This window comes from Podarcis bocagei (genome assembly GCF_964188305.1).
Source record: "Podarcis bocagei genome assembly, chromosome: 15".
Lineage (NCBI taxonomy): Eukaryota > Metazoa > Chordata > Lepidosauria > Squamata > Lacertidae > Podarcis > Podarcis bocagei.
Window position 1 is genome coordinate 16808333 of NC_138141.1, and position 25038 is coordinate 16833370.

The following is a 25038-nucleotide window of genomic DNA, read 5'->3' on the forward strand; positions in this document are numbered from 1 at the left end:
AATTTACGGATGTAGCATAATGGGAAAAGGCAGGGCAGAAAAGGCAGGGATTACTGGTTATGCCCAGGGTGGGAAGACTTTAAAGCTGTCAGGAAGACAGGTGAGGAAGATACGCTAGTCAGAGCGGCGGCAGCAGAAGGCAGGACTGCATTAACGCCATGGGCCAGATACTCTGGCTGAGTAGCCCCTCAGCACCCTCTCGGGAGCGCCTCAATTCTCTCTGCTGCCCAGGGACTGCTTGATGGGGAAGGGCAAGTAGCAAACACTCATTCCCTCGCCCCAAAGGAAGTGGCAGTTGCGGGAAGAGCTGTGGTCCCACGTAAGAGTGCTCAGCACTCAGCTACTATGGCACTTGTTCCGCAGGATGTGGTCAAGGCAAGCGCAGCTGCGTTTTCAAGAAAGGCGAAAAACAGCTCCCACGTGCAAAAGGCATGTGAGTCAACGTCCAATGTGTGTCTGCGCCTTTGTGCAAGTTGTTGACTTCATGTGGAGCTTAAACTCTCAGAGCAAACTACCGATCTTCCTTCAAAACACATTCAGCCACACACCACTCGAAAGACTGCAATTTGTTTTCAGTAAAATAAGTAATTTAGAAAGGTATCCGCCGCAGACAGTTGAGATGCAGTTTCGTTGGAAACTAGAGCTGCATTTCCTTTATTATTATTGATTTCATTCTACTGATGCATTGCTTGCTATAAAACAGCTGAGAGCGAACAGACCATGTTCAAAGTGGATCGCTGCAGAAACAACAAAAGCCCTTTTGGCTTTCTTAGTTATTGGAGCCCCTTCAAATCAGAGGGGAAAGTTGTGGGGAAGGAAGAACAAAGGGATACCAGCTCAATAGTAGGGACAGGAGTTACATTTTGAAATGAAAGCACAGCAAGAGTCAGACTATTTCTACACCCTTAACTCTAGCTTGAAGCAACCTTCCCTTTTGAGCTCCCCATGGCCAAAGCCATCAGCAATTCACTCTTCGCTGCCACATCAGAGGAAGAACACTTTGTCCCCTTCTCACCGGTGGCGGGTCTTGGCCACTCCGATGTGGCTGTACTGCCCATTGTTGCGTTCTCCGAGAGGCTGGAGGGGAAGAGAGGCCTGCAGTTAGAACAGGGGTCTGTACTTTTCTTAACCTGCCCTAGGAACTTGCAGGTTGACTGAGGAGGATTTGGGCAAGACTGGTCTGGTGCATGGGACTGCTAGTGGACCGCGTCTGCATTGAAAGCCCCCCCACCCCCGGCTGCACTTGACCCATCCTGGCGCCACTGGAGATGGGGTTCCCGTTAGCTATCTGGAGGCTGCAGGGATTTCCAGGGGGGCAGCTGGGTTAGTCTGCTGCAGCAAAACCAGCAAAGGCTGGATCCATTTCAGCTGCCCAGCCTGGAGTCCCTTGCCCTTTGTTTATTCATTTTTTTATGGCAAGAGGTTGCGTGGTGTCATGACCTGCCCGTGACAGATCAGAGTTTTCCCAATATTTCTTCCATCTCACAAAAAATCTGACAGTTTGTTGAACCGGCAGCACAATCACTTCTTTTTTAGCACCTTACTACTGCCTGCCTTTTCATGGCACGTTAAAGATTTAGCAGGTTTACTAGAGCAGACGCTCTAGATTCACTTTCTCTGTCTACTTGTTTTTTAAAAAAGACCAGAAAATCCAGCAGCTATCCCAATGAACTCCCAGAGTAGAAACAAACATGCACAGACCTTACAGCAGGCTCTGTATGAAAGAGTTGCTGCAAGGGCTGCTCACCCTGTAGTCCCCTGACCACTTGAAATGTCTCAATGCTGGGCTAACCTGGTTCTGACCTAGCCTGTCCCTTTAAGAGTACCCAGTTTTTCTAGACCAGGAGCTGGGAATCTCACCCCTCCCCTGCCTTTGCTGAACTACAACTCCCATCAGCCCCAGCAAGCCTGGCTAGCGGACAGGGATGGTGGGAGTTTTAGTTCAGCCCTATTAGAGTACCAAAGGTTCCCCACAGCTGCTCTGATCCTCTGTCATGTTAACTGGGGAGCCTGCACCCCACCCCACCCTAGTCTCCCCTCCAATGCACAAGCAGAGGGAAGTTGGGCAACTCCTGCAGTGATGAAGTCATGAAAGCCCAGTCTACCCACTTCCAAAAGGTGGCACTATGCTTCTCTTCCTATCAGCTAACCAGAGCCAGCCATCAATCAGAACCCACCTGAACCAAGAGCTCTTAAAAACAGAACATTGCCAACATTCCTTTTCCCCTCATGATCTTTCAGACCACGCAGGATGATGCCACGTTACTGCTGAATAGTGTGGAAACTTGCTTGTAAGCTGAAGAACGTCAATAGACTTGAAATGCTTATTTTCGTAAGCCTCATTCAAAATAAACTCTCTTAAAATTGTGCCACTGGAGTTTGATGTCCGTTTGCAACTGCTCACTCCGGGGGCGAACTTTGGTAATATGGTGCCCTGAGCAAGGACAAAATTTGGCGCCCCCCCCCATCTTATTTTCCCAACAATTTATTTTGGTGCAGCTGATTTTTCGTGAATCTTCTTAGTACAGTGGTACCTCAGGTTACATATTCTTCAGGTTACATACACTTCAGGTTACACACTCTGCTAACCCAGAAATAGTGCTTCAGGTTAAGAACTTTGCTTCAGGGTGAGAACAGAAATTGGGCTCCGGCAGCACAGCGGCAGCAGGAGGCCCCATTAGCTAAAGTGGTGCTTCAGGTTAAGAACAGTTTCAGGTTAAGAACGGACCTCCGGAATGAATTAAGTACTTAACCCGAGGTACCACTGTAGTTACCTATATAAATATAGGTATTAACAACAACACTATCATGCGCCCCCTTGACTCAGTGCCACCACCCTAAATCTAGTGCTGCTTAGTCATGGGAGAGATTGTGTGCCTAGACCAGTGTTTCCCAACCTTTTTTGGGCAAAGGCACACTTGTTTGATGAAAAAAATCTCGAGGCACACCACCATTACAGCCCCGTGACGTCAGCGCGCAGCGTCACGCCGGGAGGGACGCACGAAAGTGTAAGTTTCAATTTTTTCCCCTCCCCCTTGCCGGGGAACCTCCAAGCTTTGGGGGTGGGGGGGGGAGGAGGCAGCAAAGCGAGGCAGGAAGGAGAGCGCGGCTTGGCTGGGTGAGCTTTGGCATGGGCAGGGAATGAGAGCCGCGAGGCGGGCGCTGCGGACGGAGGCGCTGCCCGCCGAGCTCGCAGGCAGCCAGGCAGGCAGACCGCGAGAGCCCCGCGCTGGGCGGCCTCTCCTCGCCGCCGCCCCGCCTCTCGCCGCCCGACTCGCCCGCCTCCCTCCAGGCAACATCTCGCGGCACACCAGGCAACATCTCGCGGCACACTAGTGTGCCGCGGAACAGTGGTTGGGAAACACTGGCCTAGACCTCTTGGATTCAGCCTACGCATTTGTGTCCGAGGAGGCTGCTATCTAGGGAAGAAAAGAAAGCTGCTGTTTCCTGTTGAAGGATAGGTGTAGGCTGAGTGCTTCTTCCACTTAAGAATGGAGGCTTAAGAATGGCCTTTGACTCCAAGCCAGAGAGGAAAGGGCTGGGAGCACCAACACACCTCATATTTGGAAACAGCTGCAGCTTCTGTTTCAAGAGTTAAGGACTCTCCCTGCTTCCTGCTACAAGCCCCACATCACAGCAAACTTCAGTTGTCCAGAAAGAACTGCAGGTGTTCTCATCATCCATTTATTCTTCCTTTAATATATTTTTTTTTCAAATGAAGTTGCTTTGGGGATTTTCTGCCACCACAGTCTCTTCATTTTACCCCATTGGGAGGCTAATCTCTGGCCACGAGGGCTAGAAACTAGCTTTTTAAAAAAACACACAGACAGAATCATGATTCCCAGGAGAATATATTGCCTCTGCAAAGCAGCACCCTAGGCTGAGGCAGAAGAAGCTTTGCAGAAGTCAAGGAATTCTTGGATGCCCCTCATTTCACAGCTTGGGAGGAGCTGTCCAGGAAAACACCACCATGGAGGAGAGGAAGGGACTGACCACAGGCACCCACTCACCTGGTAGAGCTGCTCATTGGCTAATAGGGTCTGCTTGTCAGAAGCTGCAAAGTCAAAACAGGAAATTTCAGGATGACTCCAAATGGGTGATTAACACAATTAAAAATTAAATATACCAGGTATGGGAGCGTGGATGCCAACATGGACATTGCTCCCTGTTTCAAGGCTGTTTCCCCATCTCCCAGGAACTGCCTGTCCCCCAATGCTCACCCTGAGACCGTCGGCCCGGCTCCCCCGCGGCAATGCAGTACACGCCAACAGCCAGGAAAAATGTAGCCACGATGCTGGCCAGCAGAATCCCCATGATCGCGGCAACGTCCAGACGAATACAATTCTGGCACACTGTGTCAAGAGGGAGAGAACTCAACATGCATCCTATGCTCACAAGCACACCTGAGTTTTGTCCACATGTGGCTTGATTTGAATAGAATATGCCTCTGAGCACATGGAAACTGTACTAATTTTGATGTTTGCCACCCTGGGCTCCTTTGGGGGGAACGGGCAGGATAGAAATTTAATAAACGACAAGAATAATCAATACAGTGGTACATCGGGTTGCAGATGCTCCAGGTTACAGACGCTTCAGGTTACAGACTCTGCTAACCCAGAAATAGTACCTCGGGTTAAGAACTTTGCTTCAGGATGAGAACAGAAATCGTGCAGCAGCGGCGCAGCGGGAGGCCCCATTAGCTAAAGTGGTGCTTCAGGTTAAGAATAGTTTCAGGTTAAGAACGGACCTCTAGAACAAATTAAGTTCTTAACTTCAGGTACCACTGTAAATGGATGGTCCCTCGCCACTGAGTGACTAGAAACAACCAGCACTTTTGTGGGGTGGTGAATGCAGGGGTATGTATACCCCTAAACATTTTGTGAATCTTTGTACTTTTGTCCATTTACTGTATTTATTTCCCCCGATTTGAACTATAAAATGGTGATTTTCTGGAGTCAAAATGAGAGTAACCCTAAACATTTTTTGTTTGTTTGTTTTGAAAAAAAGCACTGGAAACAGCCATTTGCCATCTGGGACTAGATGAAAAGCACTTCTGCTTGTAGGGTGGGTTTTCTAGCTAAACACAACTTCTAACATCCAAACAGCCCATCAACCCAACAAAACAAACCCCGGAGCCCAGGGACTGTTGCTGCACCACAACCAGCAGAGAGACCTGCGCAATATGCTTAGCAGGATACTTACCACTAACAAAAGAACAAGCCAGCCGAGAGGCTTAAAAGTGGAACAGAAACAAATTTTGTCACTCAAAATTCTCATCTGAAAAGTATTCTAAGTTTGATGTCATTGTGTGACATCCAATGATATTTGATATTTGATTTCAGCTTCTTTAAAAAATGAAATCACAGTCAGATCTGATGTGAGCAAAGGCATTTAGTATTTGACAGCTCCCATGAATGCTGCCAATGGCGTCTGAGATCTTCCATGCAACAGCAGGTAGTAAGATGTTTGCTTTTGAAATAAGATTGTTCATTTAATTTAACCAATTACGGTAATTAGGAAACAAGCCCCAGAAAAAGATAGTACTCTCTACCATATGCGGTGATCTTGTAAGAGAGTAAAAGCTTTATGGGAAATGATTTATAACGAATTTTAACAAAAAAACAGAAGCTTTTCTTTTAGGGATAGTAGATAGTGAGATACCAAAAGACCCCCCCAAAATTGTTTATGTATGCTACGACTGCAGCTAGAATGGTTTTTGCCCAGAGAGGGAAAGAAGCTGTAGTACCAACCCTGGAAAAGTGGCTAATTAAATTAATGGATTATTTTGAACTGTCAAGGTTAACGTGTGTAATAAGAAACTTATTTCCTGTCCCTTCACATGGGGGAGGAAGGGCTCACGCACTTCGGACGAACACCTGAAGACGTGTGCTATTGCACTCGAAGACACCTCTCGGGTCATCCAGGATGTCACCCAAAGACAGGCTAGAGTTTCCGTGGTTTAATGCATTCCCATCTTTCTTCCAGCTTATTGGGAGGTTTTTATCCTCCGCTTCGCAGTAGAGGACAATGTTATTCTTTTGCTGCTTCACCGTGATGGAATCCTCAGCAATACCTATGAGGAAGGAATGACAAGGTGGAGGAAAACACCCGAACAGAGCCCTTGGGTCCATCTAGCACTCAGAAGGACCCAAGATCAGCCACAGCTGGGATGCACGAAGGAAGACCACAACCGTAAGGTAAAGGCCCTTTCACAGGAACACTCATAAGTGATGAAAAACATGGACCATATTGCTTGTGCTGGAAGAGGAGGAAGCTACAGTGGTACCTCGGGTTACATACGCTTCAGGTTACAGACTCTGCTAACCCAGAAATATTACCTCGGCTAAAGAACTTTACTTCAGGATGAGAACAGAAATTGTGTAGCAGCAGCGCGGCGGCAGCGGGAGGCCCCATTAGCTAAAGTGGTGCTTCAGGTAAGAACAGTTTCAGGTTAAGAACAGACCTCCAGAACAAATTAAGTTCTTAACCTGAGGTACCACAGCACTAAGCTGACTCCCTCCTGCAATGCAGGAATATACAGCTGTCCCATATGGGGATCAAACCTGCAACCCTGGCGTTATCAGCACCATGCTCTAACCAACTGAGCTATGAAGAAAGGTAAGTCATTCCACTATCCAATAAAAGAGGGAGGGAATTACGTTAAGTTGTGCCAATAGTCAGCCACAACATTGCGCTACTTCACCCACTTCTGAAACAGAAACACGACCTTTTAAATGTTTTGTGGGAAGGGGCTTATTGGTGTCAAGGAGTGGTAACGATGCCCACATCTGGACACAGACGTCAGGACAATGTCTGCAACCCAGACACAAACAACTGCATCTTCCCACTGCAAAACAATGGAAGCAATCACTCGGTGTTCAGCAGCAGTGGCAGAATGAAAAGGACAAATACCACACTAGGGACAGCTAGGAAAGGGACTGACAATAAGATGGACACAGCATTGTGTAAATCTACAGTGTGGCTGCATTTGAACTACTGGCTGCCACATCTCGATAAGAACACCAAAGAGCTAAAAAAAAAAGTGGGGCAGCCAAAATGAGTAAGAGACCAGAACCCCCTCTGTCACAAGGAAAAGCTAATGTGTTTGTGGTGTCTTAGTTTTAAAAAAATGATGATGGGGAGAAGGGACATGATTGAGGTTTATGAAATTATGCACATTGGACAGAGAAAAGTCTGCTTCTGCTCCTCTCTCTCATACAAACACACACAGACACTCACACATACTCTCTCTCTCTCTCTCTCTCTCTCTCTCTCTCTCTCTCACACACACACACACACACACACACACACACACTACTACAACCCAGAGTCGTACAATGAAGTGGAAGAGTGGGACATTCATCAGAGAGGGAGAGGGAGAGAGACGCAGATGAATATATTTCTTGTGGAATTCTCTGGTACAAGATGTGGTGATGACAGCTATTATTAACGTAGATTGGCGATTGATCCTGATGGCCAAATGGAAGCTGTCTCCTGTGGTTGGTGGTTCTGCTTTATCCTCTGAACAAGGCACTGACATTTCATAGGGTCCAACAATAAGAGTCCAGCCAGTAAGACCTGATGCCTTTCAGGGTGGGACACAGAAGGTAAATGTGGCGAGCATCTTCTTTTCAAGCATTTGATACATACAGGTTTTGGGAAGCGTTTAAGAGCACAATTACAGGCAAAAATAATATGGGAAAGGATCTGTCAATGAACATTTTAAGGTGAATTGGTTAGTTGCCTCTCTTTGTCTTCCCACTCAAGGACCCAACTTCTTCACTTTTCTGTCTTTGTTCCCCCACCTCCACAAATGTCAGGTCCTTTCCTGAGGCTGGACTCAAGGGCCTTTGAGCGAGGTCCTACCTTTGGAGAAGAGCAATCCAAAGAGGAAGGTTGCACACAAGAGATGCTGGCTGCGTCCCATGACCCTTCTTCAGAGTGTGTGTTGATAACCCGCTTATTCTTTCCCTTGAAATGAAATTGCTCACTTTGCAAAAAGACACCCACAAAGAAGTGCCCTTTGCTCAGTGCTGTGCTGAGCTGGATATGAAAGTAGAAGAAAACATCTCTGTAGTCAGCCAGGAACAGGAAACCTGTGGGTGGGAGGCCTCTCTGTCCCCACTGTGCATGGAAATGAATGAGTGAATAGATGTTAAGAAAGAGTACAATTTCCGAAGAGAATTACAGGGGAGGGGGGGTGCTCTTGTGTTTGAGTCCTGCTTGAGGGTTTCTCACAGGCAGGTAGGATTGTATGTGAATAGGATGCTGGACTTGAAAGGCCATTGATCTAATCCAGCAGCCTCTTCTTATGTTCTTAAATGGAAGGAAATAGCCTGCAGAACATGGAAATTTAACTGATTCCTCACCACACACTATTTCCCCCCCACTACCAGATCTGCCAACTTCATGAACTGTTGTCTAGAGAAATTGTGTACTTGCTAGGGGTGGCATGCAGCCATCACACCATCAGAGGGTGGGTATTTTGGTGGGGCCAATGGTGAGGTGAATCCTGGAAACCTGAAACAGCCGCTGGCAGAAAATGACAATTGTGGGCCGGGGCTGGGCGGGATATAACTTCCACTGTGGCATTACAAAGCACTGTCTAGTATATGAGAAAGATAGATTGCATCGCAGGGTTGTTGTATAATTCCCCCTCTCCTCTCCATTGGATAGGGCGGTTTTCTCCATGTCCTGTGTGTAGGCTTCCCAAGAAGGCATCTGGTTGATGACTGTGGAAAACAGGAGGCTGAATAAGATGGATCCCCATTGGGGCTGGACCAGCGACACAGCTCTACTTAAGTTTGGCCACAGCTCTCATACTGCAACATGGAGATAATACTTGTGGATTTGATTTTCATTTCTGAAATATTTTAAAGAACCATTTAAAACTGCATTGATTTTTCACAAGAATATCTGAGTATGAAACAGAATGAACTCGGCTGCAATGCTAGAACAGATATACAGATATAGAAAGAGTGTGTATGAACTTCCACCACCACTTCTATATGTGTGGGCAGCGGGTAAGGATGGATATGCTGCTGTCCAAACAGAGCTACACAAAAGCAAAGCAAAACTGGATCTCTAGCCATTGTTTCATATGAACAGCTGTCACTTTTACCTTGGTGGACAAAGTGGGAAAGCAAGGCTTCAAATACAGCCAGGAAGTCCCGCCTTCAGAAACGTGAACGGTCAGTCTGATCCTATTACAGAGCTACGATTTCAAAGTGTTTTCAGTTTAAAGAACCTTAAGAGCAGTTATTGAGCTTCTGTAGCATCGGTTGCAAGCAAAAAGCAACGAAGAGGCCCGTGGCTCCTCGTGTTCCAACAAATATCCTTATGCTATAATCTTTCGGGGGCAAGAGGCCACTTCCTCGGATGCATCACCCTCAGTTGCAATTGCAGGGATATGAAACACACATCATCATATATATAAATTTTTATTTTTTTAACATATCATTTTCAACAGTAATTAAACATACTTTTACATCTTATTCAAATTTTTGACTTCCATCAATCCTGTCTGAAACACACATCATCATGGCTGTAAGCGGAGGCGGGGGACGACTTGTGTCCAGGGAAGCTGCCATTCTTAGGAGAGCTGTTGCGAGTCAGAGGGGGCGATTTCTCCCTCCCAGCTGTCCCTATTCAGAGCAAACGGCCCTGCAAGCCTTTCACGAGATGTGATCCTTCGGCCACAGCCCCCTCTCTACAACTTGCGGCATGAGGACGGCAGAATGTACAGTACAGTGGTACCTCAGGTAAATACTCAATTCGTTCCGGAGGTCCGTACTTAACCTGAAACTGTTCTTAACCTGAAGCACCACTTTAGCTAATGGGGCCTCCTGCTGCCGCTGCACGATTTTGTTCTCATCCTGAAGCAAAGTTCTTAACCTGAAGCACTATTTCTGGATTAGCGGAGTGTGTAACCTGAAGCGTATGTAACCCGAGGTACCACTGTATTTGTTTTGGAACTGGTGTTGGCTAATTTTGCAAATACTGGCGCTTACGGGTGGCAGGTTGTGGGAGAAGCAAACGTTTCCTACGAGGCGACACTCGGGTCTTCTGCTACCTTCGGGGCGCAGTGCAACGGATGGCTGCTGCCCAGCCAACAGCTGTATTAAAAAGCTTGGAGTTTACACATCTCAAAACGGGAAATAGGAAGCGAGCTAAGAACACAACCACGTAGTCCTCTTTTACTTTTTCCTATCTCTGTGGCTCTAATTTCTCTCTCTCCCCCGCCCCGCCCCGCCCCATGCGTTTCCGCCTCCCCTTCTTCCATTGGTGGGGCCCGCTTCCGACCCTGTAGGATGACGTGTTGGCGCGATCCAGTGGCGTCACGCGTTGTCAAGTTTACTGACTGGGAAGTGGTCTCGAAGCGGTCGCGGACCGGTAAGCAGGCGAAGAAGCGGCGGGTCCCGTCGCTGCGAGCCTTGGGCTGGAAGGGCCAGGCCAGGCCGGTGGGGTTGCCCTGGTTTGGGGGAGCCTTGGTGCGGTGCGGGTCGCTCGGCCCAGCCGGCAGGCCCTCCGTGCGCGGGAGCCGTCGTCACCGTCGCCTCCTGGCCCGGCGCTTCTGCCGCAGCTGCGGGTCACCAGCGTCGGGCCTTCCTAGGCTCCCTCCTCGGGCCCTGGAAAGAGGGCTTCTGAGGCGGCCTCTGAGGCCCTTCTCTCGCTTTGGTCCCCAGCCCTGGATGGAGTTCGCCTGGCGGGGAAATGACCGACCAGGAGAACAACAACAGTATCTCCAGTAACCCCTTCGCCGCCCTCTTCGGCTCCGTCGCCGACGCCAAGCACTTCGCCGAGATCCAGAAGCAGCAGCAACTGACGCCGCCCGTTGGTGAGAGGGGGAGAGGTGGCCTCTCTTTTGCGGGGGGGGGGGTTGACGCCCCTGGCCTAGGAAACATTGGGTCAGATCGAAGGTTGAATCCCACGTGGAGGCATTGCTGAAAGCACTTGGCTGATCTTATCTGTACCCCCACCCCTCCCTGTCCTTATTTTAAACGACAGACCATTTTACCACCACCCCCAAAAGCTGGGCATCAGTAACCATAGATTGCAAAAACTAATCTGGATTTTAAGGAATTGGTGCGAAGAAGAATTGAATTAAAATGGATAAAAACTAGTAGGTGCTGAAATCCTCAGTTTTTCACTGGTTTAACCCCAGGCTCCCAAATGGAAGGGTTTTTCCTCTGCTTCAAGTTGTGCAAATCTTTGGAAGAGCAGAGAGAGTTCGTGGTGGTGGGATAGTCACTGAGGCAGTCTTTCTGTGTCTTGACTGGCCCAGCTAGCCAAACAAATTGTGTTTGGGTGATAAGGTATAAGTGGTGCCCATGTGGGGCTGGCAACCAGTCTCCATGCGTTTTCTAGAGGCGACAACAACATGTTTGTGATTTGTGGTAAGCTGACTTTGTGGCTGGTAGCTATATTTGCCTGATGCCTGACACCTTATCTATATTTACCTGATGCCTGACACCTTATCAAGAAGCCAAATCTGAGGCAAAGGCCATGCTGGTCCCTCCTTCTTCTTGACGCAGAGCCCTCCAGGGCAAAAGGCCAGGGTGCGTGGCTGGTGCCTGGTGGGGCCAAGTTAGGCTGCTTCTTAACTAGTTCTACTTCTCCAGTGGAGGAAACCTCGGCCAGCCAAGATGATTCTGACAACAGTGTGTCTGAAAGCCTGGATGATTGTGACTACTCCGTGGCTGAGATCAGCCGCTCATTCCGTTCCCAGCAGGAGCTCTGTGAGCAGCTCAACATCAACCACATGATCCAGAGAATCTTCCTGATCACACTTGACAACAGTGAGTATGGGGAGTTAGTTCCTGGGATCCAGACTAGGAGGAACTCTCAGTTATACTAGGATTTTTGCAGCTTCCTGAGAGTAGGGCTGCAGTATTCTATGGTGGCTGTAGACTCAACACAGATAATCTTCCACTTGTAGTTCCTTTTGCTGTACTATGTGCTGCAGAATCTCCTAAAGAACTTGGCCGTGTGTGGTTTCTCTTACACTATGCTTGTCACTGTATAAATGCTTTCCTGACACATCAAGTGTGGTGGCAGGGAGTAGTGTTTCCTGTAATAGTGCTGCTCTATTCTGCTGCACAATGATTTGTGTGGGGCAAGAAAACCCCTCAAGCTTGGATCCCTATGTGCATCAGTTGCCTTAAAAGTCTCTCAAGAGTTCCAAAATGCTGGAATGGCTGTGTCCCTCCAGGCATGTTCTGTGCCACTGGCACTCAATAAAATAAAGCTTAAATCTCTCCCTTCCTCTTCCCCAGTGAACTGATAAAAATAAATTCTGCCTTTAGGAAAAATGAAGTTAACGTCTTCCAAACTAGGGGGGGGGTGTTATTGGGTTGTTGTTTTTATTTTGATTATATATTTTGTGGTTTTATATGTTGATTTTGTTCTATGAACCACCCTGAGACTTCTGGGTACAGGGCGGTATATAAATCCAATAAATAAATAAATAAATAAATAAATAAATAAATAAATAAATAGATAGATAGATAGATAGATAGATAGATAGATAGATGGGGCGGGAGGATGATGTATGGGTTGGGGGCTTGGGCTTGTAGGGACACAGATTCATGCTTGTGGTGTTACTGATGTTGCTGGTTTGATGATTCCCAACCTGCAGGTGACCCCAATCTCAAAAGTGGCAATGGGATTCCTGCACGCTGTGTGTACTTGGAGGAAATGGCAACAGACTTGGAGGATCAGGATTGGCTTGACATGGAGAATGTGGAGCAGGTATCTGTGCATATGCAAATGCAGTTGATTTTTCTGCCCGACTGAGGGCTTGGCAGAGCGTCCGTGAGCCTTGGTGAAGGATGCAGGCTTTGCCCTTCAGGACACACTGTTCTCTGTGCTGATGTTCTTGAAGGACCCTTCAGCTGGATCAGTCTTGTGAATGGAAGACATTTGCCTTCTTTCCTTTTGTAGTGCTCACTTTATAGAGCAAGGCTGACTAACCTATGGACCTGCAAATGTTGTTAGACTTTAGCTTGAATAATCCTCAACCACTAGCCATACTGGTTTGGGGCTGATGGGAGTTATAGTCCAACAACATCTGGAGGGGCACAAGTTAGCCACCCCTGTTCTAGAGCCACCAATGTTGCATTTTGGACTTTTTGTTTAATCAAGCAGACTTGTCTGACCTGGGTGCCTGAATCCTATCACCCATTTGCTTACAGCTCATGATCAAGTGGGTGAAGGATCTGGCCTTAGACACAGAAGTTGTCTTGGATGACCTTCTGGTCTTACTGTTTGTTTTTGATACATAGTTGGGCACTTGCTCTCTGTGGCTGGTGGGTGGGCAGGGTTGTGTACTGACCATTTATGTCTGGCTTGGCATGTCTCTCCAGGCTCTCTTTACCCGGCTACTCCTCCCTGAACCAGGGAATCACCTGATTCACATGACCTCGGCTGGCATACAGAATCTATCAGCTGAAAGAGATGCAGGGGAGAAGCACATATTTCGCTACCTCTTTGCCAGCTTCCAGAGGGCAAAGGAGGAGGTGGGTCAACGCCCCACATCCCTGTCAGCAAGTCTGACTGCCTGAGCAGAGCAGCCCAGCAGACCAGAGACAAAGTGCTCTCCTCTGTTCTCCTAGATTACCAAAGTGCCAGAGAACCTGTTGCCCTTTGCCATGCGCTGCCGAAACCTTTCTGTGTCCAACACTCGCACGGTCCTCCTCACCCCGGAGATCTATATCAACCAAAATGTCTACGAGCAGCTAGTGGACTTGATGCTGGAGTCCCTTAGAGGAGCCCGTAAGTTACAGAGGCAGAGCTGGGCACCCTAGAAGAAGATAATGGGCTACAACTGCAGGAGGTCCCTCAAAGATACCCCACCTTTTTATTATAGTTGTGAATGTGTTGGGGTGTCTGTATCCTTCTATGAGAATGCATAAAGGATTGGTGTTCACTTCTCTCCTACTCTCTTACTGTAGGCTTTGAAGATGTAACTGAGTTCCTGGAGGAAGTCATAGAAGGCCTCACTATGGATGAGGAAGTGAAGACCTTTGAGGAAGTAATGGTGCCTGTCTTTGATATCCTCTTGGGACGGATCCGAGAGCTGCACCTTTGCCAGATCCTGCTCTACTCCTACCTGGACATGCTCCTGTACTTCACTAGGCAGAAAGATATAGCAAAAGTGAGCATTTGGCTAGCCTCTTCAGAGTGCCAGGGAGCAGCAAAGCAATCAGCCATGGCCATTTTCAGCTTCCCTCCTGGGCAGAGGGGTAGTTGCTTGTTCTCTTCACTGTGAAGGAAGCATGGCCTTCCTGATTCTGTGCTGCGGTTGCAACATGCATCAATGATGGGCTGGCCAATATGGCAGAGCCATCATTCCATAAAAGGGTGTCCTTCATTCCACTACTTACGTCGGGGCTTTACCTGTACTGGCTGACCAGCAGTACCTTCTATTTCTGTTTGTTCAGGTTTTTGTAGAGTACATCCAGCCAAAGGACCCAGCCAATGGGCAGCTCTACCAGAAGACTTTGCTGGGAGCTATCTTGAGCATCTCATGCTTGTTGAAGACCCCAGGTGTGGTAGAGAACCATGATTACTTCTTGAATCCCTCTCGGTCCAGTCCTCAGGAGATCAAGGTGCAGGAATCCAACATCCATCAGGTGTGTGGAGGTGCACATTTCATACCAGTGTAGCTTAACCAGGCAGAGTAGAGGGGACAGCGGCGGAAAATGACAACTTCTGTCTCTTAAATTTATCTCCCTAGTGTGATTTGGTGGGTTCTTGGTTGTTCCTTAAGTCACAGATTGTCAACATCAAAGTATAGTGAAAACCTCTGCAGGAAATTCATGATGCTTGGGGTATTTGAGAAGACCAAGACCCATTAACTGCTGAAAGTTAAGGCATTTAGGAGAGAGGAGGCATAGCTCAGTGGGTAGAGCACAGATACTGCATGTGGAAGTTCCCAGTTTAAGTTGACTGAGCAAGTATGTGTGTTGTACACATCTTAAGACTTCTGATGTTTTGGTAACAGTTCATGGCTCAGTTCCATGAGAAGATCTACCAGATGCTCAAGAACCTGCTGCAGCTATCACCACAAACAAAGCACCGAATCCTGTCCTGGCTGGGAAACTGTCTCCATGCTAATGCAGGCCGCACGAAGATATGGGCCAACCAGATGCCAGAGATTTTCTTCCAGATGTATGCCTCGGATGCCTTCTTCCTGAACTTGGGGGCCGCCCTCCTCAGGCTATGCCAGCCCTTTTGTAAGCCCAGATCGCCCCGGCTCCTCACATTTGACCCTACCTACTGTGCACTGAAAGAGCTGAATGAGGAAGAGCAGCGGAGCAAGAATGTGCATATGAAAGGTGAGCCACGACTTGGCAGGTGCCCAAATCTTGTCCTCATACTCTTGGCAAGGCAGCCTGTAAGGGAGGAGGCTGCTGGCCAAGGGCAGAGGAAGAGCTGGAGGAAACCAGAGTGCTCCCATTGGCTCTGGCATCCTCCTGGTAGATGTTGCTTGGTGGGGAAGCAATTCCTGTTAACTTCCTTCAAGGTTTGGAGAAAGAAACCTGCTTGATCCCAGCCACAACTGAGCAGGAGCCAGAGTTTGCCCCCAGCTACAACCTCGTGACGGAGAACTTGGTGTTGACCCAGTATACCCTCCATTTAGGATTTCACAGGTACTGCCTCCAGAGGGTATATGGGTGTGTGGGAATGGCAAGGCCTTGCAAGTGCCTCTTCCTTAGACACTGAAAATTTGCCTACAGCAGGATTGGGCTGTAAAAGCCTGGTTGGCAGCCTTTGCAAGCTGAGGTGACCTGAGATATCCTACTGACAGGCAAAGCCTGTAATGAGAACAGTGATATGAGAGCACCCCAATCAAATTTGTTTAAGCAGATATTGGTTTGGGGAAAGGGGATTTTACTGGTATAATGAAGAAGCTAAACCAGTAAAGCCAATGCACGTGATTTCCAGCTGTCCCCTTGAAGCCCCCCTCCTTGATGTGGAAACCCCCTCAAATCAAAGCAGCTATCAAATAAATGATTGCAAAAAGCCTCTGGATGCAGTAGTTTGTTCCAGTTTGCTGCTTGTGTGATCCAGAAGAGAGAATTGGTTCTGTTCCTGGGGAACCTGAGTTTGTTGCATCTCTAGTTCAATGGGGGAGCCTTGGACTCTTCCTCCCGATACTCACAGAGGCTATCTTGTACACCCCACTTTGCTTCTGTCCTTCTGGTTAATGTATGTATTTCTGTTGCTTGTACAGGTTGCATGACCAGATGATCAAACTAAACCAAAGCCTTCACCGGCTGCAGGTGGCCTGGCGAGAGGCTCAGCAGAGCTCCAGCCCTTCAGCAGACAACCTTCGGGAGCAGTTTGAGCGTCTCATGACCATCTATCTCTCCACCAAAACAGCTATGACAGAGCCGCAGATGTTGCAGAACTGTCTTCACCTGCAGGTCTCCATGGCTGTTCTCCTGGTCCAGCTGGCCATTGGAAACCAAGGGACCGAGCTAGTAGACCTGACATTCCCTCTGTCTGAAGTGGAGAAGAATGCTCTGGCCTATGTCCCAGGTGACCAGCAAGGGGTTTCCCCTTCAGAAATGTTGGGCTTATCTCTTTGGCCTATATTGGCATCAAAAGATTTTGAACACTTCTTTTCCTCCAGCTGTTTCCTGAAAGTTAAGAGCACCCTTGCTGTTCTAGTCTGACTGATGGGCATCTAAAGAATTATAAAATATACCCTTGTGTAGTTCTCATCGGGGTTTAGTTGACCTAGAAAAGTTCTGGGATGGAGCGAAATAGTTTACAAGCAGGGGCCTATAGTTCTGCTCTCTCTGGAGCAGGCCTAGCTGGTTTATTGCAGCATCCCTGGGTGGGTAGGTAGGTAGGTGGCAGTGGTGACCATGGTCTAGGATTCTTAAGTCTGGCAACCCAAAAAACATCCACGCACCATCACTGAATTAATCGGGGCAAAACATTGCATTGGCTGTGCTTGTGTGCAGTCTATAGTTCCAGTCTAGAGATGGAAGGTTGAGGCTTCTGGAGTTCTGAAGGGAAGAGATGCTGATGTATAAGAGGACCTGAGAATTATGCTGGCAGCAGAAACACCAGACATGGAAGCCCACACGAGCAGGTACTGAAGGCCCAGGTAGTTTTAGGCTTGACTTTGCAATTAAGGACAAATGTATCTTTTTCCAAAAAAAACAAACCAGCTGTGCTTCCCAGGACACCACACAAAATACCTGAATTGGACATCACTTGCTGTACAGATTCCACATTGCTCTAAAAGATTCCCCTGCTACATCTTAGGGACCTTCTCCCTTGGTGCCAGAAAGATGTACAATTCCAGAAGAGGAGTCTGTCTTGCTGGCAGTGATGGTGTATGCTACCTAAAAAGCTAAAGTTAGAGAGACAGTGAAGTGGATGGGGACACACAAACACATCTGTCTCTATCCTTAGATGTGAAATAGCTGCAAGTGTGCATCCATTTCCAACACCTTCCATGTTGACAAATAGGTTTCTCTTCCTGTGAGCTTTAGGCAAGGCCAGGTTGTGGTGTATTGGAGTATGCTTAGTTTGACCCTGGAGAAGCTAAAATGCTGTCCTGCTCTAGAGGAGTCTTTGTACTATTAAGTAAGTTCTTTATTTCTGGTCAAGGGCTGGGTCTGAACATTCTCCCAGCAAGCACCTCATTTGGCGCTTTGTATTTGCAGAATTTTTTGCTGACAACTTGGGTGACTTCTTCATATTCTTGCGCCGCTTTGCTGATGATCTTCTGGAAACGTCAGCTGACTCCCTGGAGCACATCCTTCATTTTGTGACTATCTTCACTGGGGATGTGGACAGGTAATGGCCTCTCCAGCCACTTATCCACCTCATTGTCCTTCATCCAGGCTTCAAGGGTGGTCACCAGTAAATATTTGGGAGTACAAAGGCAGGGAGAGAGGTTATGGCCAGATCAAATTAATCCCCTTTGAGCCAAGCAGTGATGCTACAGCTCCTACACCTTAGCACGGCGGTGTAGAAAGCTTAAGCCATTCAGGCAGCTGGTAATGGTTTCCTGTTCTGCCTCCCTCTGTATTCTTGAACAAAGACTGTCACCTTGAGCCGCTTTCTCCAAAGGAACAACAAGGGGCTTTGAAGTCCTATCCTTACCTGGCAGGTGTGGCTTTCTGAAAATGGCGTGGCAGGCCTAAAGATACCTACAGATCCATGTTTGGTCAGTAGGTTGGAGCTTCCCCACCCTCGCTCTAACAACTATATTGACTGTTGCATTGTGAGATAGCTATTTATTTTTGTTTATTTGTTTATTCAATTTATATCATGCGCCTTCCTCCAAAGGAGCCCAGGGTGGCAAGCATGTCCGTACTCAAACAGCGCAACTGAAACTTCTAAGAACAGTTAAAAATGCCTAAAATTAATTACCTATACTCAGACTAATAATTTCAAGGTTACTGGGGACAAAACTTTCAGCCATGAAATGCCAGGGCAAACAGGAACGTTTTAATTTTTTTCATAAAAGTTAATCGTAAGGAAGACAAATGAACCTCACAAGGGAGGGTATTCCACTAAAGGGTAACTGCCACTAAGAAGGTCTTGTTTTGGGTCACCGCCAGCAATGGCACCACCAGCAGGGCTTTCCCTGCTGATTATAGGGTTATCCTCTAAGGTCCTGAGTGTCCAAGCTTTTGGGGTTTTAGGAGATCAAATTCTACATTTCCACTTGAGCCAGGAAGAAATCAGGTAACACTTGCAGAAGTTGGGGCACTTGCCTCATGGTTCTGGCATTTTCCAAGTTCTGCCCCAGTTGGTGTCTCTGAATTGTGGTCAACAGCAGGCAAAGAGGAAGCCACTAAGAAGCAAAGCTTCCAGGATATGTTGGCAGGGCTAACAGTCATCCTTGAATGTCCTCCCAGGTGGTTGATCCTCATTTGCCCTCCTGCAGGATGAAGAACCCACACCTGCGAGCCAAGCTGGCTGAAGTGTTAGAGGCTGTAATGCCTCACATGGACCAGGTGCAGAATCCCCTTGTCTCCAGTGTCTTCCATCGCAAGAGGGTCTTCTGCTCCTACCGGCATGCTGCCTACCTTGCCGAGGCACTCATCAAGGTCTTTGTGGACATTGAGTTCACTGGTAAGGGGGCGGTGGGAGAGAGGGACCTTGCTCTAGCGGTGCCACTTTCATCATCTTCCTCCTCCTTGAGCTGCTGCCATTTCCATTCCTGCTGAACAGAGCCATCCTCCCAGTCACATGCTTTGCATCTGTGATAGCAGCGCTCAGGGGCGAGGGGGCTTTCCTTTTCTCCCAAGTCCTCTGAGCACCTTGTGCTGCACCAGACATGGGTGACGTCTCTCCCTGTACCATTCATGGCTCAGGGCACATTTTTGAGCTGTCCATGCTTTTTCTTGAGTGTAAACCATGAAACCATGAAAGTGGAGGGTGGAAAGAGCCTTTGCTGTTCCCTCTGGACATTCAGTAGCACACTGCCATGCCAAGATGCAGCTTTGAAGCATGAGGACCTGCCATATTGTGAGCAAAACATCCCTTCCTTGGTCTTGTGGTGCTGCCAGATCTTGGCATTCATTTTGGCTTGGCCTGTTCTTTTCCTCCTGCCTAGGAGATCCCCATCAGTTCGAGCAGAAGTTCAACTATCGCAGGCCTATGTACCCCATCCTCAGGTATATGTGGGGCATTGATTCCTACCGGGAAAGCATCAAGGTAAGGCTTGGGAGGTACATGAGTTGCTTCAGCCAGGACAGCAATCATCTCTGGGTGGGAAACATCTCTGTCTCCCCCTCCCTCTTCTTGCAGGCACTTGCCGACTATGCCTCAAAGAACCTAGAAGCAATGAATCCCCCCCTCTTTTTGCGCTTCCTAAACTTGCTCATGAATGATGCCATCTTCCTGTTGGATGAAGCCATTCAGGTAAAGCATTTTATTTATTTTTTGATGATGGGAAGGAGCACCAAAGAGGAAAATAAAATGGTCCCAAGATCTATGAAACAAGAATTTCTCATAGCCATGAATGGAATTGCCACCTGCAGTTACTCTGATAGTACCAGGAAGGTTGTTTGTGTGTGAGAGAGGGGGTGGGAGGAGAGTTCTTGAAAGTTCTAGGAAGATTATCTGTCTCTGAACTGATCGTTGTAAACTAGTTCAGGAGAGGGAGTGAAAGGAAGTTTCTCTGGCGGCCTCTGTGCCACAAAGGCCAGTTCCCCTGAAGGGTTTGTGTGCGTGGAGACACTTTAAACCAGTGGTTCCCTAACTTTTTTGGGTCACCACCCCTTCGGTTCCATGGACTCATCCCCAGTGCCTCCCCACCACCCTTTAAAAAGCATTATTCGAAATAGTGGTCCACTAAGGAAAATTACAACACAACAAAATTCAGAGCAGGAGCAATTAATTGCATATTTGTTCAGAGCCCAATTAAAACTGTTTAGTTTAATTAATGCAACAAAATTCAGAGCAAGATCCAGTGATGCCAACTTTTCAAAGTTTGATAGTAATTTACACCTTCAGTGCCCCCCCACCAATGCCCCTTGCCTCTTAGCACCCCCCTAGGTAATCCCACCCTCACCCCTGGGGGTGGTACCACCCACTTTGGGAAACACTGCTTTAGACCAACTTCATTTGCATTACCCATGCTTGTAAGATTCATTCCCTCTGCCTCTACTGAATACTGTTGTGTGTTCATCACTTGCTCTACTGCTCTTTCTCAACCTTTCCTCTGCTGGTGTGAGCTGGAGAATTCTGTTCTGCCATGTCTGCCTGAGAGAACTGCATCTGGCCTGTGTTGAGGAAAGAGGCCCATTCCGGAAATTCAGTCTGGCTGATCTGTTGCTGTTGCCCCTCTCAGCTGCTGTCCACCTCCTTAATAGAAGATTGTGGAAAATGGGCCAGAAGACTACTGAGCTATGGTTACGTGTGCTTCATACACCCTCTTCCTTCTCTCCCTTTCTCCCCCACCTCAAATCGCTCTGCAGTACCTGAGTAAGATCAAGATCCAGCAGATTGAGAAGGACCGGGGTGAGTGGGATGCCTTGTCTACAGAGCTGCGGCGTGAGAAGGAAGCCAGCCTGCAGATGTTTGGGCAGCTGGCTCGCTTCCACAACATCATGTCCAATGAGACCATTGGGACCCTGGCCTTCCTGACTTCAGGTAAAGACAGCAGTCTCCAGCTAGGAGTGAGGAGGGGAGCTGGGCTGTTCAGGGGACCTCACAGAGACCTGGTTTACATTGCAGAGATCAAGTCCCTCTTTGTGCACCCCTTCCTGGCTGAGCGCATTATCTCCATGCTCAACGACTTCCTGCAGCACTTGGTGGGCCCCAAAATGGGGGCTTTAAAGGTCAAAGACTTCAGCGAGTTTGACTTCAAACCCCAACAGCTGGTTTCTGACATCTGCACCATCTACTTAAATCTGGGGTATGTGTATTGGGAAGGAGAGGGCAACTTGGTGGTGGTGGCAGCAGCCCTCTGAATGCTTTCCCCCATCATTCCCTTTTTTGGAGCATTTCGTTGACCACTGTTGCAAAAAGAGGGCAGGGCCAGCTGAGCCTTTGGTCTGTCTAAGCCAAGAGCATTGGTATGCTTGTGGAAGTGTGAGAGAACAAGAGAATGCCAAAGGTGGAAGGCTGTAAGGCAGACTGACTGGGCTTGCCTAGGGAAGAGAGCAGAGAAGCACCCTTCCTTGCTTGAATGTGCAGAAGGGCCTTGCCACTCCCACTGTTGTCTCATCCCTCTTCTCTTTCAGGGACGAGGAGAACTTTTGTGCCACAGTGCCCAAGGACGGGCGATCGTATTCCCCAACTCTTTTTGCTCAGACAGTCAGAGTCCTGAAGAAGATTAACAAGCCTGGCAACATGATTGTGGCATTTAGCAACCTGGCAGAGAGGATCAAGGTGAGGGGTGGTGGAGGGGAGCTGGCACTAGCTTCCTCCCTGCTTTCCACAAAGGAACCCTCCTTTTTGGAGAGCTGCATGTTGGTGCCTCATCCTCTGCTGTTGGCATTTTGAGCTGGGCAGCTTGTGTATGCTCTTGCGAGAAGGAGGCTTTCTCTACCTAGTAGCATGTGCAAGGAGCAGACCCTCTGAGCTATAGGCTTTCACTAAGTCCCTCCATGAAAGGAAAGGCAAGGAAACAAAACGGAGTGTAGTGGGAGCATTAGCCCCTTCCATAAGCCAGAATTACATTCCTTGCCGCTTCCTGGAGCTAAGCCAGGCCCAAGAATACAACTTTGCTCTCATTTGTTGCCCTTAAACAAAGGCTCGGCGGCAACTAGTCGTCTGCTGAGCTTCTTGGGTGTGTTGGGGAGAAGTTCCCTTCTGTCATCCATCCCACCATTGACCTGAGCAGGCAGGGACCTCTCTAACAATTGTTGGGCTTTCTTCTAGTCCCTTGCAGACCGCCAACTGCAGGAAGAGGAGACCTATGCGGATGCCTGTGATGAGTTTCTGGACCCTATCATGAGTACTTTAATGATGGACCCGGTGCTGCTGCCTTCCTCTCGGGTCACTGTAGATAGATCGACAATTGCAAGGCACCTCCTAAGGTATTCACAAGGCTGGGGAGGGGTCAGGGTAAAGGCTGAACAACTGATTGCTTATCTCTTCTAGGAAAATATTAGGTGGCTTTAGCTCCAAGCACCTCCCCTTGCCCAAAGTCATTTGATGTTAAGGTAGCCCAATTTATCCCTGAGTCTGCCTCACTTAGCTCTACTGTTCCAGGCATACCCAATTTTCTAAAATAAGCAAATTCCTTTCACTACAAAAGGCTGCCTCACAGCAATGGTTGCACATTGGGGGTCTGTCAGAGCACCATATTGGGCTTCCACAACTGTGGCCAAATAAAAGGCAGTCTTTGTCTGCCAGATGACTTCCTCCTTGATTTGATATCCATCTGGTGGGGTGGCGGTGGGCCTGTGTGTCCATCTCCAAAGGTTGGTGGCTCTGCCTCCTGCCCACATATCTGTGCTACTAGCTAGTCTCTCCTTTACCTGCTTCCTGGTGTTTTTTCTCCTTGTAGTGACCAGACTGATCCTTTCAACCGGAGCCCCCTCACCATGGACCAGATCAGACCAAATACTGAACTCAAGGAGCGGATCCAGCAGTGGCTCGCAGAGCGGAAGAAAGAAAAGGAGCAGTTGGAAGGGACTCTGTGACCTGGATTGTGGCCCTGGCTGGGCTTCCGCAACCCCCAGGACCTTTAAGCTGCCTGCTCCTTCCCTCTTTTGCGCTACCACTGCAGAGTTGTGAGGGGAGAAGTGTGGGGGTTCTATGGGCCTGTTTTTGGTTTTGGGTTTTTTGCCATTAGGACTTTTGTCAGGAATCTTTAGCTGCTCCCTGCCTTTTTGGTTCACCTGCTGTCCGGTTTCCACAGCAACTGCCCTTCCCCGTATCCCTGCCCAGATAGGTTTCCCTTCTGTTGCAGCAGCATTTCTTGTGCCAGAAACTTTTTTTCTGTTTTAATGTGAAGGCAAAAGCTGCACTCTCCCCATTGGACAGACCTTTCTTTATGCAATCCTGACACTATTGGTGGAGATCTGCAACTCACTTTGGTCCACACAGGGGGACTATTATCCACCAACAGCCTTTGGTTAGAGGAAGCTGATGCCAAGAGGCTGGGTGAATGTTTGCTGTAGCATTTGCCCACTCCCCGAGCTTGACATATCATACTGTGGTGATGAGCCCCCGTTGTTGCTTTTGCTGGCAATGACTTAAGTCTTCTGGGCTGGTGGGCCTGCGCCCAAAGCACTGTGTACATGTTCATGCAGGTGCCCTATAAATCCTGCCTGCATTTATACTGTGCCTGTTGCATGTCAATATGTATGCAGTGTGTATATAGTATGACATTCACTTTAGACCAATAAAAGTGTCAGGTGTCCATGTTTCTTTGGTGTTGTATGCCCGTTGATCCTGTAGCCACCTACCTTCAACCACTTCCTCTCTACCAGGGTCACTGCTGCAACCTCATTGGAGTTGGTGTGCTGAACATGCCCCTTGGCTGCTCTTTGTTTAACTCTTCAGTATTTCCATTTCAAAACAATTATGTATTTTTGTTTTAAATATTCTATCCTGCTCCATTTAAATGAGGTAGAGCATATACTTGATCAGCTCTCCAGAAGTAGACGCTTTTCGTATATTCTTGTTGGCTTTCCTCCCCTCCAGCCTGGTGTAGAAAACCCTAACCCTATAGAAGACTCCACAATCCTTCCTCAGGGCCTAAACACATTTAAATCTTCCCAGTGGAGATCCTACACTTTGAGCTGTCTAGCTGGTCCTGTGTAAGGAGATAAAGAGCAATTATGAAACTGCTTTCCTGAGGTCCTTGGGCTTCCTAATTTTTCTTTTCTTTCTTTTTAGGGTTGCGCGACTTGTTTCCCAATATCAGTGGTGCACCAAAAGTGCTTCTTCTCACCCCCTTTCGCAGTGTGTGGTATCCAAAAACCCCCAAAGCAGGCAACATGCTTGTCACAGGCCCGTCTTTTTATACCCTGTGACACTTTCTTCCTCCTATCCATAGCTTCCATAACCACCTCCCCTTCCTTCCACAACTTGCCTGTATTCAGGAGTGCATTGGCTTGGAGAAATTTAATTGGATAGGGCTCCATGACAGGGTCTGTCTAAATGTGTCCCACAGTATCTCCCCCTACACAATCTGTTTTTTTGAACCACTCCCCATGGAAGAAGACCTGAATTTGAAGAAGCAGGTATTCGGGGGGGGGGGTGAAAAGCATGCTGCTACTCCCACTACATTGAAGTGGGGCACTGTGGGTGCTTTGTCTAGGATACGGTTTCCCAAATTTGTGTCTCTGTTGTTGGACTACAACTCCCATCATCCCTAGCTGGCAAGACAATGGAATGATGGAAATTGTAGTCCAAAGACAGCTAGAGACCCAAGTTTGGGAAACCCTGGCCTGGGGAGTGTTCCGCCAGTGATGGATGGGGCTGTACTCTGCTGTGAAAGCTCAGATTTAGGAATGTCAGAAGCTGCCTTAAATAAAGTCAGATTTATTATGATGTCGGGTTTATAAAGTCCACCTAGCTCAGAGTTGTCTACATTGGTGG

General features: G+C 48.1%; 2 protein-coding genes across 2 annotated transcripts; one reads left to right on the forward strand and one right to left on the reverse strand.

Moving 5' to 3' along the window:
* Positions 1-620: 620 nt before the first annotated feature.
* LOC308574074 (T-cell surface glycoprotein CD3 gamma chain-like) lies at positions 621-8114 on the reverse strand. The gene is made up of 5 exons (XM_081171528.1): positions 7867-8114; positions 5864-6073; positions 4221-4352; positions 4011-4054; positions 621-1077 (listed from the first exon to the last, which is right to left on the reverse strand). The coding sequence occupies exons 1-5, from the start codon at positions 7925-7927 to the stop codon at positions 1012-1014; spliced, it is 513 nt and encodes a 170-aa protein (XP_081027654.1). The 5' UTR covers positions 7928-8114; the 3' UTR covers positions 621-1011.
* Positions 8115-10238: 2124 nt separating this feature from the next.
* On the forward strand, positions 10239-23860 carry UBE4A (ubiquitination factor E4A). The gene is made up of 20 exons (XM_081171545.1): positions 10239-10392; positions 10686-10837; positions 11622-11798; positions 12638-12750; positions 13365-13517; positions 13614-13773; positions 13953-14155; positions 14442-14633; positions 15005-15338; positions 15527-15653; positions 16238-16545; positions 17688-17820; positions 18920-19107; positions 19592-19692; positions 19786-19899; positions 20958-21132; positions 21217-21397; positions 21726-21873; positions 22366-22523; positions 22997-23860. The coding sequence occupies exons 2-20, from the start codon at positions 10714-10716 to the stop codon at positions 23130-23132; spliced, it is 3225 nt and encodes a 1074-aa protein (XP_081027671.1). The 5' UTR covers positions 10239-10392; positions 10686-10713; the 3' UTR covers positions 23133-23860.
* Positions 23861-25038: the final 1178 nt, after the last annotated feature.

Coding starts and splice junctions, on each gene's coding strand:
- LOC308574074 (XM_081171528.1), bottom strand. CDS start 7,927: ATGGGACGCAGCCAGCATCTCTTGTGTGCAACCTTCCTCTTTGGATTG. Junction 4,353..5,863: donor TCTTCAGGTGTTCGTCCGAA/GTGCGTGAGCCC, acceptor CTCTTGACACAG/TGTGCCAGAATTGTATTCGT. Junction 1,078..4,010: donor CCAATGAGCAGCTCTACCAG/GTGAGTGGGTGC, acceptor CTTCCCCTCCAG/CCTCTCGGAGAACGCAACAA.
- UBE4A (XM_081171545.1), top strand. CDS start 10,714: ATGACCGACCAGGAGAACAACAACAGTATCTCCAGTAACCCCTTCGCC. Junction 15,654..16,237: donor CTCCATTTAGGATTTCACAG/GTACTGCCTCCA, acceptor TTGCTTGTACAG/GTTGCATGACCAGATGATCA. Junction 16,546..17,687: donor TGCTCTGGCCTATGTCCCAG/GTGACCAGCAAG, acceptor TTGTATTTGCAG/AATTTTTTGCTGACAACTTG.